Here is a 15,025-nt window from a genome sequence, read left to right as displayed (position 1 = left end):
GCATATTTCAAATACATATACAGTAATACAGAACAGAAGCCTAATGGATCAACTTAATCAAGGTGTTTTCCTTGCTTTCAACATACATATTTATTGCTACCAAACTATTTTTTTTTTTGTTTTGGCAATTTTTTTATTTGCATTCTATCTCCAATCCTACTTCTCAAAATCATGAGTGCAAAACTATAATCTAAAATCTTGAATGGCACCCATAATTTTTTTTATTTAAAAAAAACTCTCAAATGGACATATATAACTTGAATTTTATATATTTGGTTGTTTGATACCTAGCAGATGGTGCCGAGGAGAGAATCTTTTAGTAGGGCATATGGCTTAAATGAAAATATATTACGACTTTCATGATCTTACAGATGGACAATACTATAGTAATATGTTTTTTTTTTTTTTTTTTTGTGGTTATCTTCTACTTGTTTCATATGTTTTTGAATGTTGTGTCTTAATTTTTAGTTACAAGATTCTGCAATAATGCATGGGCCTAATGTATCATGTACCATTCATTCTCATGTCTTTTTGTTGAACTCGTACCATGCATGATTTGAAGTCCAAATCTAACTGGAAAAATTCATGAAAATGGAATATGTTCTTTCCCATCTGTTACATATGATATCAATTCTGTAAAAATCCCATGTCATTCCTGCATGTCTGAAGCTAATTAATCATCATGACCTTATAAACAATATTAAATTATACTATTAATCAATAATATTAAAGTCAATGAAGCCTTATCTTAGTGTCAAGCAAGTTGAATTGTTGGTTAGTTAATTTGTCTATTAAATTCGATTATAGAAATTATAATTATTATTACTACTTATACTCCTCACTGCATAAAACATAATAACTATATTAAATATTTAATAGCTACTAAACATGTAAAATGCTGCTTAAATACTAAAACAACATATTCAAAATTTTACAGTCAAAACAAGTCCTTGGAAAGGTGCTTTAATAATTCTTTAGTACGTATGGTCGGTTTGCATATATTGAGTTTCACAGCATTCTTACCAAATTATTCTTTCTTTCTTTCTTTTTTATTTTTTTAAACTCGATCAATGATACAAGATTTATTATAATCACAGAAGGTTCACACATCAACTTGGCAAAAACAAGGAAGGATCGAGCAAATGATCAAAGAAGAGAAACCAGAACCAATCTGCTCTCCAAAAGAAAAAGGACAGAAGTCACCTAAAAAGCAAACAGAAAACAAGATAACCCCGACACAAGCTTCAAGACATAAAAGCAAACCAGTTCCCAAAAAGGAGGTGCAGTCGCCAGAGATAATTAAGAAAAACAAATCCATCAAACAAAGCGAAAGACAGCAAAGCCCCGCCAACACATCCAATCAAGAAGGGTTAACAGCCCGTCCCACCAAATCGAAAAACTGAAACAACGAATACACCGTCACCGGGGAAAGGGCCTGAGAAGATAACCACCGGAACCCATCACAGCAGCAACAAATAGGCAAAGCTGGGTTTGCGTATTAAAATGTTTATATCGTATTAGTTCTATTTTTTTAATTGTTAATTAATAGTGTTAAAAATCAAAAGGTTAAAATCATTATTTTAAAATTAAAAGAGTCAAAATATCCTTTTAAAGTGTTTTTAGGAGAGATTTTTTAATTTTTAAAGGGGAGACTCTCTTGCTATTTTTTGCGTACAGGGGTTGATTTGAGTACAGTGCTGTTTTTCTTGTCCCTGCTCCTCTCTGCTTTTAAGGGTTTGGTTTCTTTTTGTACAGGATGGCTCGTAGCCATGAAAGGGACATGAGTTTTGATTCGAGGATATTGCAAACAATTGGACATACTAGTCAAACCTCTGGTCGACTTGAGACTTTTATACTTTTAGACTTTCCTCAGAATAGTGAGTTTTTTCACACCCGTTGTTAATGACACCCTATTACTATTAAAAAAAAAAAAGAGATCAAACTCCGAATCATAATGGTAAAATTACCACCAGGCATAAAACATTTGTCTTAGATCAACACCAAATTTGGTCGAAGTATCAGCTATTGTGTTTGCTTTCCCAAATGCAGAAATACTATTTAGGGGTAAATTACATTTGTTCCCTTGTGAATTCATAATTTTTCACTTAGCATTTTATACCCTCTTTTCACATTTATAATCTTGTGATTATATGTTGTTCTTAGCATAGTTATGTCGTTATTTTTATTTAAAATAGTTATAAAAATACTCTCACATTCAAAAGGTGCTCTAGGTTTGTGGTATTTTTATAAATTAATTTCTTGAGTGAAATTAACTACAAAATCCCTTTGGGAACAAAACAAAACCAGTAAACATTATGGCACATGATAAAAGAAAACACAAGTTGTTAAAGTGAGAAACCTCTTGGTTGGTCTAACTGTATTCCCATTTGATAAGTAGTAATTGGAATAAACTAGTTATTTGTGTGAAATTCATAAATTATTGGATAATTTAAATTAAGAGTAAAATATCTCAAGTCCTTTAAGTATTACCTTAATTCATTTCATATTCAATACTCAAAATAAACATATTTTACAAGGCAGTACTAGGCTAAACATTATGCTTCCCCTACTGTCTGAAGTGGATCAAAGTCTACCAATAATCCTTCTAATAAAAGTGAGTAGAAAAAAAATTTAACTTTTTAATTAAAATAACTAATATATCCTTGGATTTTATTCACCAAAAAAATTAGTGTTGAACCATGATTTATTGGCATTTGCTTGAGTAGAAAGTAGAAAATAAAGAAACAATAGAAGATAAAGAGAAGTAGCAATGAGGAAAATTTTTAATTAAATAACTCTTCATTGTTGTTTAAATGAAAATAAAGAGAAGAGAAGTTGCTTTCCTAACAAATCAAAGACAAGGCTCTACCAAATAGCATGTTATTCTTAGTTATAATTATAAAAAGCAGTGATTATAGCTTGCTTACATTATGTTTAAGTAGGTTGAGTTTTTTTCTTTTGGTAAGAAAAGAAAAATGAGTATAAAATGATATTCAGTTATTTTATTTACATAAAGTCAAATGATAGATTAACGGTAAGGTTTATACATCTTACAAAATACATTATTTTGAAAGTAAATATTTATTTTGAATATTAATAAACTTGAAATGAATTAAAATAATATTTTAAAAATTTAGAGATATTTTACCTTTAAATTAAAGTAACAAAAGGGACTTTATCATTTTGTTTATAACCATATCTTTAGACCAAATGTGGTGGGCTGCTGGAATTCAAAGCACAAGCATAGTTTCCTCCCTCTTTCAAAGCGTCTTGCAAAGTAAGTGGAAGATAGGACAAGTGAAAGTTAAAAGGCACAGGCTTGGGCTGTCATCCTCTTCTACAGCCTTTTCTAATTGCTCTGTGTTTGGTCAACAAGTGAAGTGCAGACACTCACTCATAGAGATAAAATATAATACTTGAGATAAGATTCGTTGAATCAAGAAAAGACCATAAACAGAATACTCTTCCTTTTTTTATTAAAAAAGCATTTGTTTTGGAGGCTAGTGAGACTTAATGGTTTCTTATGTCACTATAACATCACGTATTACTATTCCTCCTCTCCTTTTCTTCCTTTATTTTTTATTCTTAAAATTATGTATTTTTTAAATATTTTGTTTTTTTTGTTATATCCTGATAATATGATGAATGAATCGGAAAATTTAGTATAATATGTCAGGTATTGCTCAATTTGCTATATAATGATCACCTTGTAAATTGAAATCAATATTTTTGTTCCGTTGTATTTGAATTGAACGATTGTATGTCACAATCTTTTTGAAAGGGTTATTACAATTTATTTTTTGGAGTTTCAAAGTTTATACTTATGGCTACGATCACCAACAACAAAGAAAAAATAGAAATAAAATTATTTTTTAAACATTTAACGTTTCGAGACTTTTAATTATATTTATCTAATTTTAAATTTTAATATTTTGATTATTAATTTTATAAATATTATTATTTTAATCACTTATCATTTTAAAAAATAACGAACATTTTATTCCATGTCAGATGCTCTGTTACTAGTCGTATTCAGGTAAAAAGGTTCTTTTCTGTTAAAAAAATTCACTTTTAGTTTTTTTTTTAAATTTTTTGTTACGACATGATCATGAAAATATGTAATCTTTTATAGTCAAGTGAACAAAATTATAATATTTATAAATATTGATGATTAAAATATTATTTTTTAAAATGGGACAATTAAAATAGAAAATTTTGAAAATTTAAGTGATCAAAAAAATAAAATACTAAAAAAAAAATGATCTAATCACCTCTTAATGATATCATTAACGTATGTTTGTAATAGTTATAAAATAAAAAAAAATGAAAACCATTGAAGAAGAAAGTTCATCATTCAACGACAACTGGGTCCACTGCCTAGAGAATCTTTGAAATGCATTTTCCAAGAATTTGCCTTATACCCGGAATATCGGAGCTTCTTTGAAGTTTGAAAAACCAGGGTTTGGTCAAACAAGAAGATAATTCAAATCCCGTTACAGTCGTATGTTGAACATTAGCAATTTGGATGGAAAATCACTCCTTTTCCTTGATGTTCCCTTATGCTAGAAGCCTAGAACAACCATGTTGCCTTTCTTTTTCATCTCTTGGTCAAAAATATAAAGAAAATTACATTGGAATATTTAGTTATTTATTTGCAATGATCAAGACTAACGGGAAGTTGCTTAGAACTTTTGCTCGGTTGAGCTGTAACTTCAGAATCTTAATCCATCGGCATAGTTGAAGTTAAAGAATACTCAAGGTAGTTAATTAACTCAAGCCCTTTTTAAACTGATCAGGGCCTTTTTTTTCTTAGTCAATTCCTCTTCTACTATCTTTCTTTCTAACTTCCCTTTTTTTAAGCTTAAATAGCAAAAAAAAAAAAAAAGAACACCAACATGACCATTTTTACAACTAAACTAGTAAAATTTTACTTTTAACTAAACAAATTTTTAATCTTTGATTTGTATTTAGATAAGCTTTTTAACCTTAACATAAAATTTATTATTATTAAATTTAATATCAATTGATATTCTCTATTCACGTGACATACAATTTAAGTATCTAACATGATTGATGTATTTAATCATCTTAAACGCAACATGTCCATATCAACTATTTTGTGATTATGTTAACTTATCAAGTCATATGTCATATGAGAACAAAATACTAGTTGGTATTAAATTTGACGACAAATTAATTTTTCATTAACATTTTGAGTTTACTTACTTATAAATTAAGGGTTAAATTTCGTATGGATATCATAAAAAGTAAAAAAATTTAGTTAAAAAAATTACAATAATACAAGTTTTTTGAGGGACGGAAATGGTAAGGTTTTACTGCTTTTCTCTTTCTCAGTGGGAATTATGAATGCCGATACCGTTGAGATTAAAGATCTTTGTAAAGCTCTTCAAATTTTTTGCTGCATCCAGATAAGCCCTTCAAAAGATTATATCATAAAGTGACTCTAAAAACGCTGTTAGATGGAGACTAAACCCGACCACAGCTCCATGGAAACTAAGGTCCACCATTATTCAGATTTCACGTTTTAAATCTTTGATTGATTGTTGTGAAATTATTAAAATTCCTAAGTCGGCAAATGAGGTTGCGTACTCCCTCACCAAGTCAGGGGTGCTATGAGAAGACAACGATTAATAACTGCTATTTCCCTCCTCCTTCTCTCGTCTGCTGTGTGTTGGATTCCTATCATGTATGGCTGCTTTTGTTGAGCTGTGACACACGGGATGCTGACGTTTTTCTTTTTGCTGATATCTTTTATGAGTGGCTGGTTGCGAGGGATACCCTGCTTAATTTTTTGGGGGCTATGTTATGTTTGTTGCATATAGCAGCCTCCTTTCAATGTATGGGGATTTTTTGCTACCACTTAGGAGGTTGGGACGCTGCTCTGTTGCGGTTGCCATGGAGATGCCTTTTGTTTGCCTTTTGATGGTTATTATTTTCCTCTGCAGCTGCTGGTTTTGCATTTTGCTTGCTTTTGGGGGGTGACACCTTGAAGTTCCTTTTTTCTGCTCCTTTTTTTGGAGACAGGGGCCATCATGTATTTATTTTATAATTACCTTCGTGAGTGCCTTCTTGCACTCGGTGTTGATAGTCATTTTGTAGGGAAGGACTCCTGGAAACCAATGGTTGAGGTTATGTTTTTCTCTCTCCAGTTCAAGTTCGCTTCTTGGGGACCAACTGAGTGGGGATTCTTGCTTCTCTCCATTGGAGTTTTCTGCAGCTTTTGTACAGAAAGGGGTCTGCCTTTCTGATTTTCTTACTCAATATATTTCTACAGCCTTTTAAAAAATAATAATAATACAAGATTTTTTTACTATTTAAACATTTTTCAAATAAAGATTCCTCTAGCTTTTTGGACTCGGTTTCAGAGGAATGTATCATCTTTATTCTAATGACATATTACCATAATTTGGGGGTTTCAGATTTTGCAAGCTAGAAAAGCTCATAGAATAGAAATCAATTACTCTGTCAAAAATGGTGAAGAAGACGGCGCTTAGGTATGGGAGAAATGTCAGAATATTTTTCATTGAGGTAAAAACCTTACATCAGGGTATACATATCTCCGCAGGTATGTTGAGCAGGAAAGAGTAAAGATAACTTCCTAACTATCTAATAATCATCAGCTAACTAATATTTAAATACAATTGAAACGGTGAGTTTTGTATGCTATTCTAAGAGTCTGCAAAGCCTTATTCAAACGGTGCACTTTGAGTTCCCTGTTTGTCTTCTTTCCTCACCGTCGAGCATCCTGGCTTCATACTCATGTATCTGTGTTTCTCTTCAACACTTATCTGCACCCTCTATTCATCAATTTGATGTCTGATATATTCCAGGTTCTATTCCCCCAAGCTACTGAGATACTGATTTGTCGTTAATTGAAAAAGGTATGGTTTCCAACCATGCCCAAAAGCCACCCAAAGCCCCGTCACCTTGGTAATTGTTATGCAATAGCTTTGATAAAAAAGGCTACAAGACTTTATTATAATAAATTATTGTTGTTCTTTTTTACATAAGGAGATTAATTAGGTCTTGACTTGAGGTACAAAATTGGCATTGTCAACGGAATCAAATTGGGGTAAATTGTTCCACATAAAACTAAAACAAAACACAAAAACCAAGGACAAGAACAAGATGCGTTAGAGAATTAACTACATCAAGTAATCTGTCTCTGTTTGGAGCTGAGTTCTTTCCTTTTTTGCCCCTTTGAGGAGTCATCTGATGTCTTCTGTGGTGGTGCTGCCTCGAGTATTTCTATCTGTTCTCCGCTTCTGCCCTAATCATCTGACTACCCCTATTGTCCACCACTGCTGATGGTGCATGTGGAGGACTACCTCAACTCCTTTTCTTCTTTTTTGTGTCTGGTACAGATTAGTTGTCTTGTCTTTGGGGTTTCATTGGGCGGGTTCTTACTTTCCTATTTGTGGCTTGTGAGACATTTCATTACTCTCACCAGGTGAATATTTCTCTTATGTTGGAGACCATCTCTCTTTTTAACTGATCTTTTCTTGATTAGCTCCCAATAAAATTTCATCTTGAGAGAAGAGGAAAAAAGGGGGAACAGCCTCAATTACTCAACCTGAAAAGACCACCAATAAAACATCTTTTCTATTTCTTATCAATAAAAAACCAGATCGAGAAAGTTGGAGGTATTAATTCTTATAAATGGATGGGGTTTATAATGGGTGTGTCCTAACTTCACGGAAACATTTACAAAGCATTGGGATGAATGTTTTTGGTGGGGGATATCTAGGAAGAGTGGAATGTGGTTTTTGAGGTTACCCTTTAGTTCATTTTACTTGTTCGCGATGATACAATTTTTAATGACAAAGCTTGGGATGAGATAAAAATTTTGTTTTTAATCAATATGAGATCTTTGTTTTGGCTAAAAAGCTGTGAGGGTGGTGAGGAGATTGATGATATTGGATGCTGGGTGACATCATGGAAGTGTAGAAAGAATGCACAATTTGTTAGCCTACTGATTAGACTAGCATGGAATCCCCTTAAACTGGATCAGCTAAAGTTTAACATTGATGGTTCGGTATGAGGAAAATCGGGATCAACAGGTTGTGGAGGAGTATTGAGGAACCATCAGCAATCAGTATTGAGACTTCTTTTCGGACCTCTTGGTATACAAGAGTCTAACTATGCTGAACTTACGGCTACCATACATGCATTGCAAATATTTACATTATATACTATGTTGGTCTCAAAAAATTAATGATTGAATTCGATTCAAAAGTTACTTTGTGATGGGTTCATGGACCACCAAAAAGTTCATGGATTTTGTGAAAAATTTTCAATTGTATTGATAATTGTTTGAAGTTGATCGGAAATTATGAGTTTATTCATACTTTGTGGGAAGCCAATACATTTGCGGATTCATTGGCCAAGTTTGATATGGAAAGACAAGAGATGTTCTTTGCTTGGTGGTAATTTGAGTATCTTAGTCAAACCTATGGTTTTTCTTGAATGTGTGCTGCACGCGTTGCAAAGGTGGACACTACTTTGATGCTAGGTCTGTGAAGGGACACAAGAATGTATGCTGGTAATACGCTATCTTGTGTTGGTGGAATAGCTGTAGTGCAATTGTTGGGAGGTTTTCTTTCTTAACTATCTTGATGTTATGGTTGAAATTAGGGGTTGAGGTGAATTTATTGAGGATGTACAGGATTTGCATATTATGGAACTTCTGAGATGGCTTAAAGGCATTGTGGGAGATTTTGTACTGGTATACCCCTATTATCTTTTGTAAGGGCATAGCCTTACAAAATCTTTGTAAAAAGGTGAACGATGGTTCTTTATTATGATTAATGCATTACGATGGGGATGCCGTACAACATTGGGTGGTATCTATAAGGTGTTGAGTAATTCTTTTAATTTCTATTTGGGAATCTGGTTGTTTAGTTGAAACTTGTTAAGCAAAATCCTTTGTGATTTTCTGGTCTTTGTATTAGGAACTGGTACTGAATAAAATGAACTTGATTGAGAAAAAAAATCTTATCAAACACCAAAGGTTAACTAATAACAATTAATATCATTCCCGCTAATTTTTTTTTTTTTGAGATCAAGAGGAGTGTGCTTTGACAATGATTCCTATTTGTGTGGATGGTGTGGGAGGTGTGAGGAGGATTGTGTACATATTTTGACATCTTCTCAGTCCTCATGGGTGGTTTGGAATGGATTATTCCTAACTCAATGGAATTTCCTTAGATCTTGTGTTGAGGAATTCTTTAGTGGTGGGGTGAAAAAATGTTGGACAATTGTGTGTGGTGCTACTTTTTAGTCAATTTGCTTCGTACGTAATGAGACTATTTTCACATGTAAAACTTGGGATGGTGAGGAGATTAATTCTATTCCTTGTCAAAATACGATTTCTTTTTTGGATCAAAGCAAATGAGAATTAGAATTACGTAAATGATGTGGGGTGGTGCAATGAACCTTGAAAGATTACTACTCCCTCAGCCTCACATATGTTTATAGGTTGGATGTATGCTGGGTGCCATGTGAGGAGTGTGAGATGAAATTCGATGTGGATGAATCCTTAAGAGGAAAACCCAGTCCGATGGGATGTGGAGGAGCAATTTCTGACCATAATGGTAAGGTACTAAGGTTATGGGTTTTTTTTTTTTGGAGCATTAGGAGTATAAGCAAGACTGTAATTTTGTTGAGCTAATAACGACAATTAAGAATGCTTGACAATGTTTTCCTCCTCTTCATGGATGGGTGTTAAACATTTGATGATTGAGTCCGATTCAAAGGTTGCAATGTCATAGATATGCAATGAATCATTGAGACCATAACCTCTACTGAATGTCTTAAATGACATTGATTTACTATGGAGGCACATTGGAGATATCAAATTTTGCCATACATCTAGGACTCACTGGCGAAAGTTGGTTTGAACAGGGCAGACATGTTTCTTGCTTGGTGGTAATAATGTGAGTGGAAGGAGTTAAAACCGTGTAACTGTTAGTATGGGTATGTAAGTTAGTTGGTTAATTGAGTTAGGCGTTTGTTGATGTATTCTTACATCTATTCCCCTGGTTTACCAAGTGACATGTATCCGATTTATCCTGATTATAATAAAAACTTTGATTAGTTGAGAAAAAAAAAATACTCGATTGGCTTAGTTGATTAAATGATTACTTGCTTGAATCTTGTTTTTGTTTTACCCATCTTTTTAAGTAGAGAATGACTTTCTTTTGGGAAGACTATATGTTGGTTCCTATTTAAGCATGAGAATACTTTTACATTGGTCTACCAACTTAAATATTTCAATTCCCTGCCATTATGACTAAGGGATATGAACTAAAATTGACACCTAAGATCTATGTGATTAAAATTGTTGCCTTAGACAGTATAAAGATTTATTAGTAAAAGAAAATAAAAAAAAAGAAGCCATTCTCTCCTTTTTTTCCAAAGCAAATACACAAATAAAGTAGAACTAGATACAATTATTTAAAAAAAGAAAAACTCCTAAGAGATTACAACATGGATTTTATCACACATTAGAAAAACAATAATAAAAAAACAAATAAAGGTGCCTGTCACCAAGCTAAATGATCTTTTAACATGATGAGAGTAACAAATTTGTTTGAAATGAGATTAAGCTGTGATGGCCTAGAATCAGTTAGAATTACTCTCAACTTTAGCTGTTGTTTTGTCTTCGGACTAAATTCATTTCTCAGCTCCAGCTGCGGCCTCGTCCTTGGACAAAATTAAAATTCTGTTCTCTGCTCCAACTGCGGCCTCGTCCTTGGACAAAATTTCATTCTCAACTCTAGCTGCGGCCTCGTCTTTGGGCAAAATTCCGTTCTCAACTCCAGCTACGACCTCGTCCTTGGACAAAATTTCATTCTCAGCTCCAACCACTGCCTCGTTGTTGGACAAAATCCCATCTAGTTCCTTAACAAAGCTTTCCATTACTGGGGCTGGCAAGCAGACTGGCACCACAATCCCACCCTCTCCTTCCTTATTCTTGGATGGTATATAAAAGCTTATTCTATCCCCACCATAGGCTGGTCCACCAAACTCTGCCTCACCCCATCCAAAATCAACCTCTCTGAACTTGGCACGTGTTAAATCTGACACCATGAAGCACCGAACTGTGTTAACATTTGGCCGACCTCTTATCACCATCAAATCAGCCGTCGATTTCATGTACTCTTCCGTTATCTTTGCCTTGGCCTGTCTCACTAGCTCTATTCCGTATTCCATTGGATTTTGGCATAGTTGTCCTGCAGTAGTTAGAGCCACAGGGTAACCGAGTGCGTTCCCGTAAAATCCTGACGGCAAGGGAGGATTAAACTTGGACCGTGCATTGACAATGCAGATGAAGCGAACATCGTCATTAGGGCCAAGTTTCAAGGCTTTTGTACGACAACGCCATAAGCATGCAGTTACGATATCGAACGTTGAACAACGGAGGTTGTGAGGGACAAATCTACGAAGAGCTGAAATTTGAGTTGGTCCAAAAAAAAAAGAGCGATGAAGCAGGTTGTCTGGCATTTCTATGCCATTTGTGAGAGTGGCATTGTCGTACTCGTCGTGGACACATGTTATGAGCGGTGAATGTCGAGCATTCAAGAGGTGCCTTTCCCAAACCGGTGGGGTTGACGGAGCAAGTGCACCTCGTGCCATTTCCCCCATGGCACACATGAATTGGATTAGCCCAGCCGCGTCGCTCATGGTGTGGTTAAACCGGTGGGCGAAGATGAAACCACCACATTTCAAACGGGTCACCTGTTTAACCAAAGTCAGTTTAATCTTTTATATTTGTCGTAGTAAATAGTATATATATATATATATGAGAAAGTACTTTTGTTCTATTTTTTTTTATGAAATTTATTTATAAGTATCCTTGTAACATATGTTATTACATTTAAATTTAAAGCTTTTATTATAATATAAACTTAAATTGATGCTCACTAAATATAAATTTTTGTGTTTGAGTTTATATCTATTAAAATCATTCGTTAAAAAATTTAACTTAAATTTTTAAGTACATAATTAACTTGTTACTGTTTAGAGATTTTTTTAATGATATCTAATAAGTGATCACAACAGTAATAAAAGTCCACGTCTACATGTGGCGAAATTTCATTTAACTTATCTCTCAATCTTTATATAAAATTAATTGAAAATTGCATCTTAATTTGAATATAGTTAATAAAAGGTTGAATCTTGAAATTAAAAAAAAAAAATATATAGTTACTTTGTAAAATGTATACCTGAATTTGCAGCAATGGGCAATTTAATAGTTCGTTGGAGCCAGGGACCTCATAAAGAAGCTCCTTATAACATGGGAATGGAGGGTGTAGTGAATCACCAAATTGATCAAGTGTAACATCAGCATCAGCCTGAATAAACAGCACACCTTCTCCGGTGCAATCCACCACAAGTTTGCGGTTTGGCCCTTCCCTTAGTCTACCAGCATATGGATAATAAAACACTAGGGCTTTGGTAAGTGCCTCCTTTATAATACAAGCGGGGTCCTTCCCTTGCATGGAGGGTTTGAACCGATAAAAATGGAGCCCTCGAATTTGGAACCGGTGACCGTCTTGGTCATCGATGTCCGACAGTAATTTACACTCACGAGGGGTAGGCTTAGCCGGGACCACTAGCTCGGGTTCATGCCTTTGGACTGTAAATACTAGAGAAGTGGGTGGTAGCAGTGCCATGGCAAAAACTGATGAAAAAGCTAAATGAGAAGATTAAATGGAGACTTCTACTTCGTATTTCATTCACTATGTTGTTCTCGTATTTATAGGTGAATTTTTGTTTTAATTTTTTGTTGCTCAGCCATTTGTCGGTGAACAACTACAATCAGATTTATGAAATATATACGGAAGTGGCTTAATTAGATCTGGAGAATCATTTGCCACCAAGTGTTATAAGGACCACCTAATACACTGGATAAAATGATGTCGAATGTAGTTGGCATTATTATTACAATTATTATATGGATTACAAGGTGCTCTTCCACAGTAAATGGAAAAAAACATTAATCTGTCGCCTTCCCGAAAAAAGTAAAAAATTCACAAAGCTGAATTTTGTCAGACAAAGTCCCACAGTAAATGAAAAGAAAAATTAATTTGTCACGTTTCAAAATAAAAAATCACAAAAAGTTAAATTTAGTCAGACAAAGTAGAACAAGATAATTCAAGTCATTCTGAGCCATAAAATGTTTTAAAATAAAAGGTCCAAAGAAAGCAAACCTATTTTCTCCTCTTTCTCTCACAAGACTAACGACTGCCTCTCTTTTTCTCTTTAAACCCAAAATCTGATAGTCATTCACTGTCGTCCGATGTCTGTCGCCGATCATCTATGTAAACGTTAAATACAAATATCAAATCTCAAATCACATCAAACAAATTAAGATAAGGGTGTCTTTCCAGTGCATTGCACATGGTCTCGACAATCCTAAACAAAGTTCCATGAAATATAAAATGGGAGGAACTTTTTATACGCCGGTCTTCAAGCCATTAAAACAGTATTCCACGCGCATTGACATCACTCATCATTTTATTCAAGGATATCTTTCCCGAGACTCCAAATTTCTTTTGCCTCTTCAAAGATCCGATTACTTTTGTTAATAAAATCACCATCCAATAAGGTTCCATTCATTATCTTCAGATCTTCAGCATCTGCCCCTTGAAGCTTCTGTTTTCTTCCTCTTTGGCAATTGTGTGCTTCACTTTCGTTGCTTTCCCTCTCAACTTCACTCTGAAGATTAGATTTTCAATATTCATCTTGGACGACAAGGAAAGATGAGCGGAAATGGGGTTTGTTCCAGCTCTTCCTCACTGTGGGCTCTTCTTGTTGAAAAAAAGCCACAGATCCTTTCCTTTCCAGCCCTATATCGGAAAGAGACTTGTCACCAACATTTCAATTATTTTGTCATCTTTTTCCCCATGTCATTCTCTTTCCTTCTGGCAGCCACCTGTTCTTCCGGCGCTGCCATTAATGATTCTAAATTTGTCCAAAGCCTTCTCCATCACGATCAAGGCCTGATAATTATTTCCTATTTTTGACATCTGGAACGTCTTCATTAAACTCCAGAGTAAAGGAATTCAATACAAGATATTGAATATGAAGGAAAACTGTCTGCTGTTTCTATTTCACACTCATGTATTTATAATACAAAGATGATAATGTTAGTTTATAAGATAGTTATCACAAGTCAACATATCTTATCTATAAATTTAAATATGTTTGTCCCGTGTGGTTGAGGTGAGCTTATTTGCTGTGGCTGTAATAGAGGTGAGCTTATCTAGCTTATCTATTGTGGCTGGCTTATTAGCTGTGGCTGTAGCAGAGGTGAGCTTATCTGCAACACTAATATGCCCCCGCAAGATGGTGGCACCATTAGTGACTCCAATCTTGGATAGAAGGAAGTGAAACCTTGCTTTGGATAATGGTTTAGTAAGAGCATCTACTACCTGATGTTCTGTGGCAATATGGTGAACATGAAGTTGCCCCTGGCTCACTTTTTCTCGGACAAAAAAATAGTCTAATTGCAAATGCTTCATCTTTGTATGAAAAACTGGATTTTTGCAAGTGTAGGTGGCACTTAAGTTATCACAGTATACAGAGGGAGAGCTAGGTAGGACAAGTTGAATTTCATGAAGGAGAGATTGAATCCATGTAGCCTCTGAAATAACGGTTGATATAGCACGATATTCAGCCTCTGTAGAGGACCTAGCGACCATCTTTTGTTTTTTTGAACTCCAAGAGATGAGAGTACCACCAAGATAAATGATAAATGCAGAAGTAGAGGTCCTATCATTAGGATTTCCTGCCCAATCAGAATCCGTGAAGACTTGGAGAGATGGAGAGAGTTCCTTTTTAATGAATAGACCATGGAACATGGTGCCTTTAAGATACCTCAATACTCTCTTGAAAGCTTGAAAATGCAGTGTGGATGGTTTATGCATAAACTAGGATAGTTTGTTATAACAAAACAAATATCTGGTCTAGTAAGAACAAGATATTGGAGGCAACCAAC

General features: G+C 34.3%; 1 protein-coding gene across 1 annotated transcript; it reads right to left on the bottom strand.

Annotated features, from left to right (window-relative positions):
* Positions 10,403–12,772, bottom strand: LOC18599663 (benzyl alcohol O-benzoyltransferase). The gene is made up of 2 exons (XM_018122310.1): positions 12,249–12,772; positions 10,403–11,760 (listed from the first exon to the last, which is right to left on the bottom strand). The coding sequence occupies exons 1-2, from the start codon at positions 12,696–12,698 to the stop codon at positions 10,696–10,698; spliced, it is 1,515 nt and encodes a 504-aa protein (XP_017977799.1). The 5' UTR covers positions 12,699–12,772; the 3' UTR covers positions 10,403–10,695.

Source organism: Theobroma cacao, chromosome 5 (assembly GCF_000208745.1).
Source record: "Theobroma cacao cultivar B97-61/B2 chromosome 5, Criollo_cocoa_genome_V2, whole genome shotgun sequence".
In the NCBI taxonomy this organism is placed as follows: Eukaryota; Viridiplantae; Streptophyta; class Magnoliopsida; order Malvales; family Malvaceae; genus Theobroma; species Theobroma cacao.
Note: the sequence above shows the minus strand (reverse complement) of the source record. Positions and strands in the feature narration are given on the sequence as shown.

Coding starts and splice junctions, on each gene's coding strand:
- LOC18599663 (XM_018122310.1), bottom strand. CDS start 12,698: ATGGCACTGCTACCACCCACTTCTCTAGTATTTACAGTCCAAAGGCAT. Junction 11,761..12,248: donor GCCCATTGCTGCAAATTCAG/GTATACATTTTA, acceptor TTGGTTAAACAG/GTGACCCGTTTGAAATGTGG.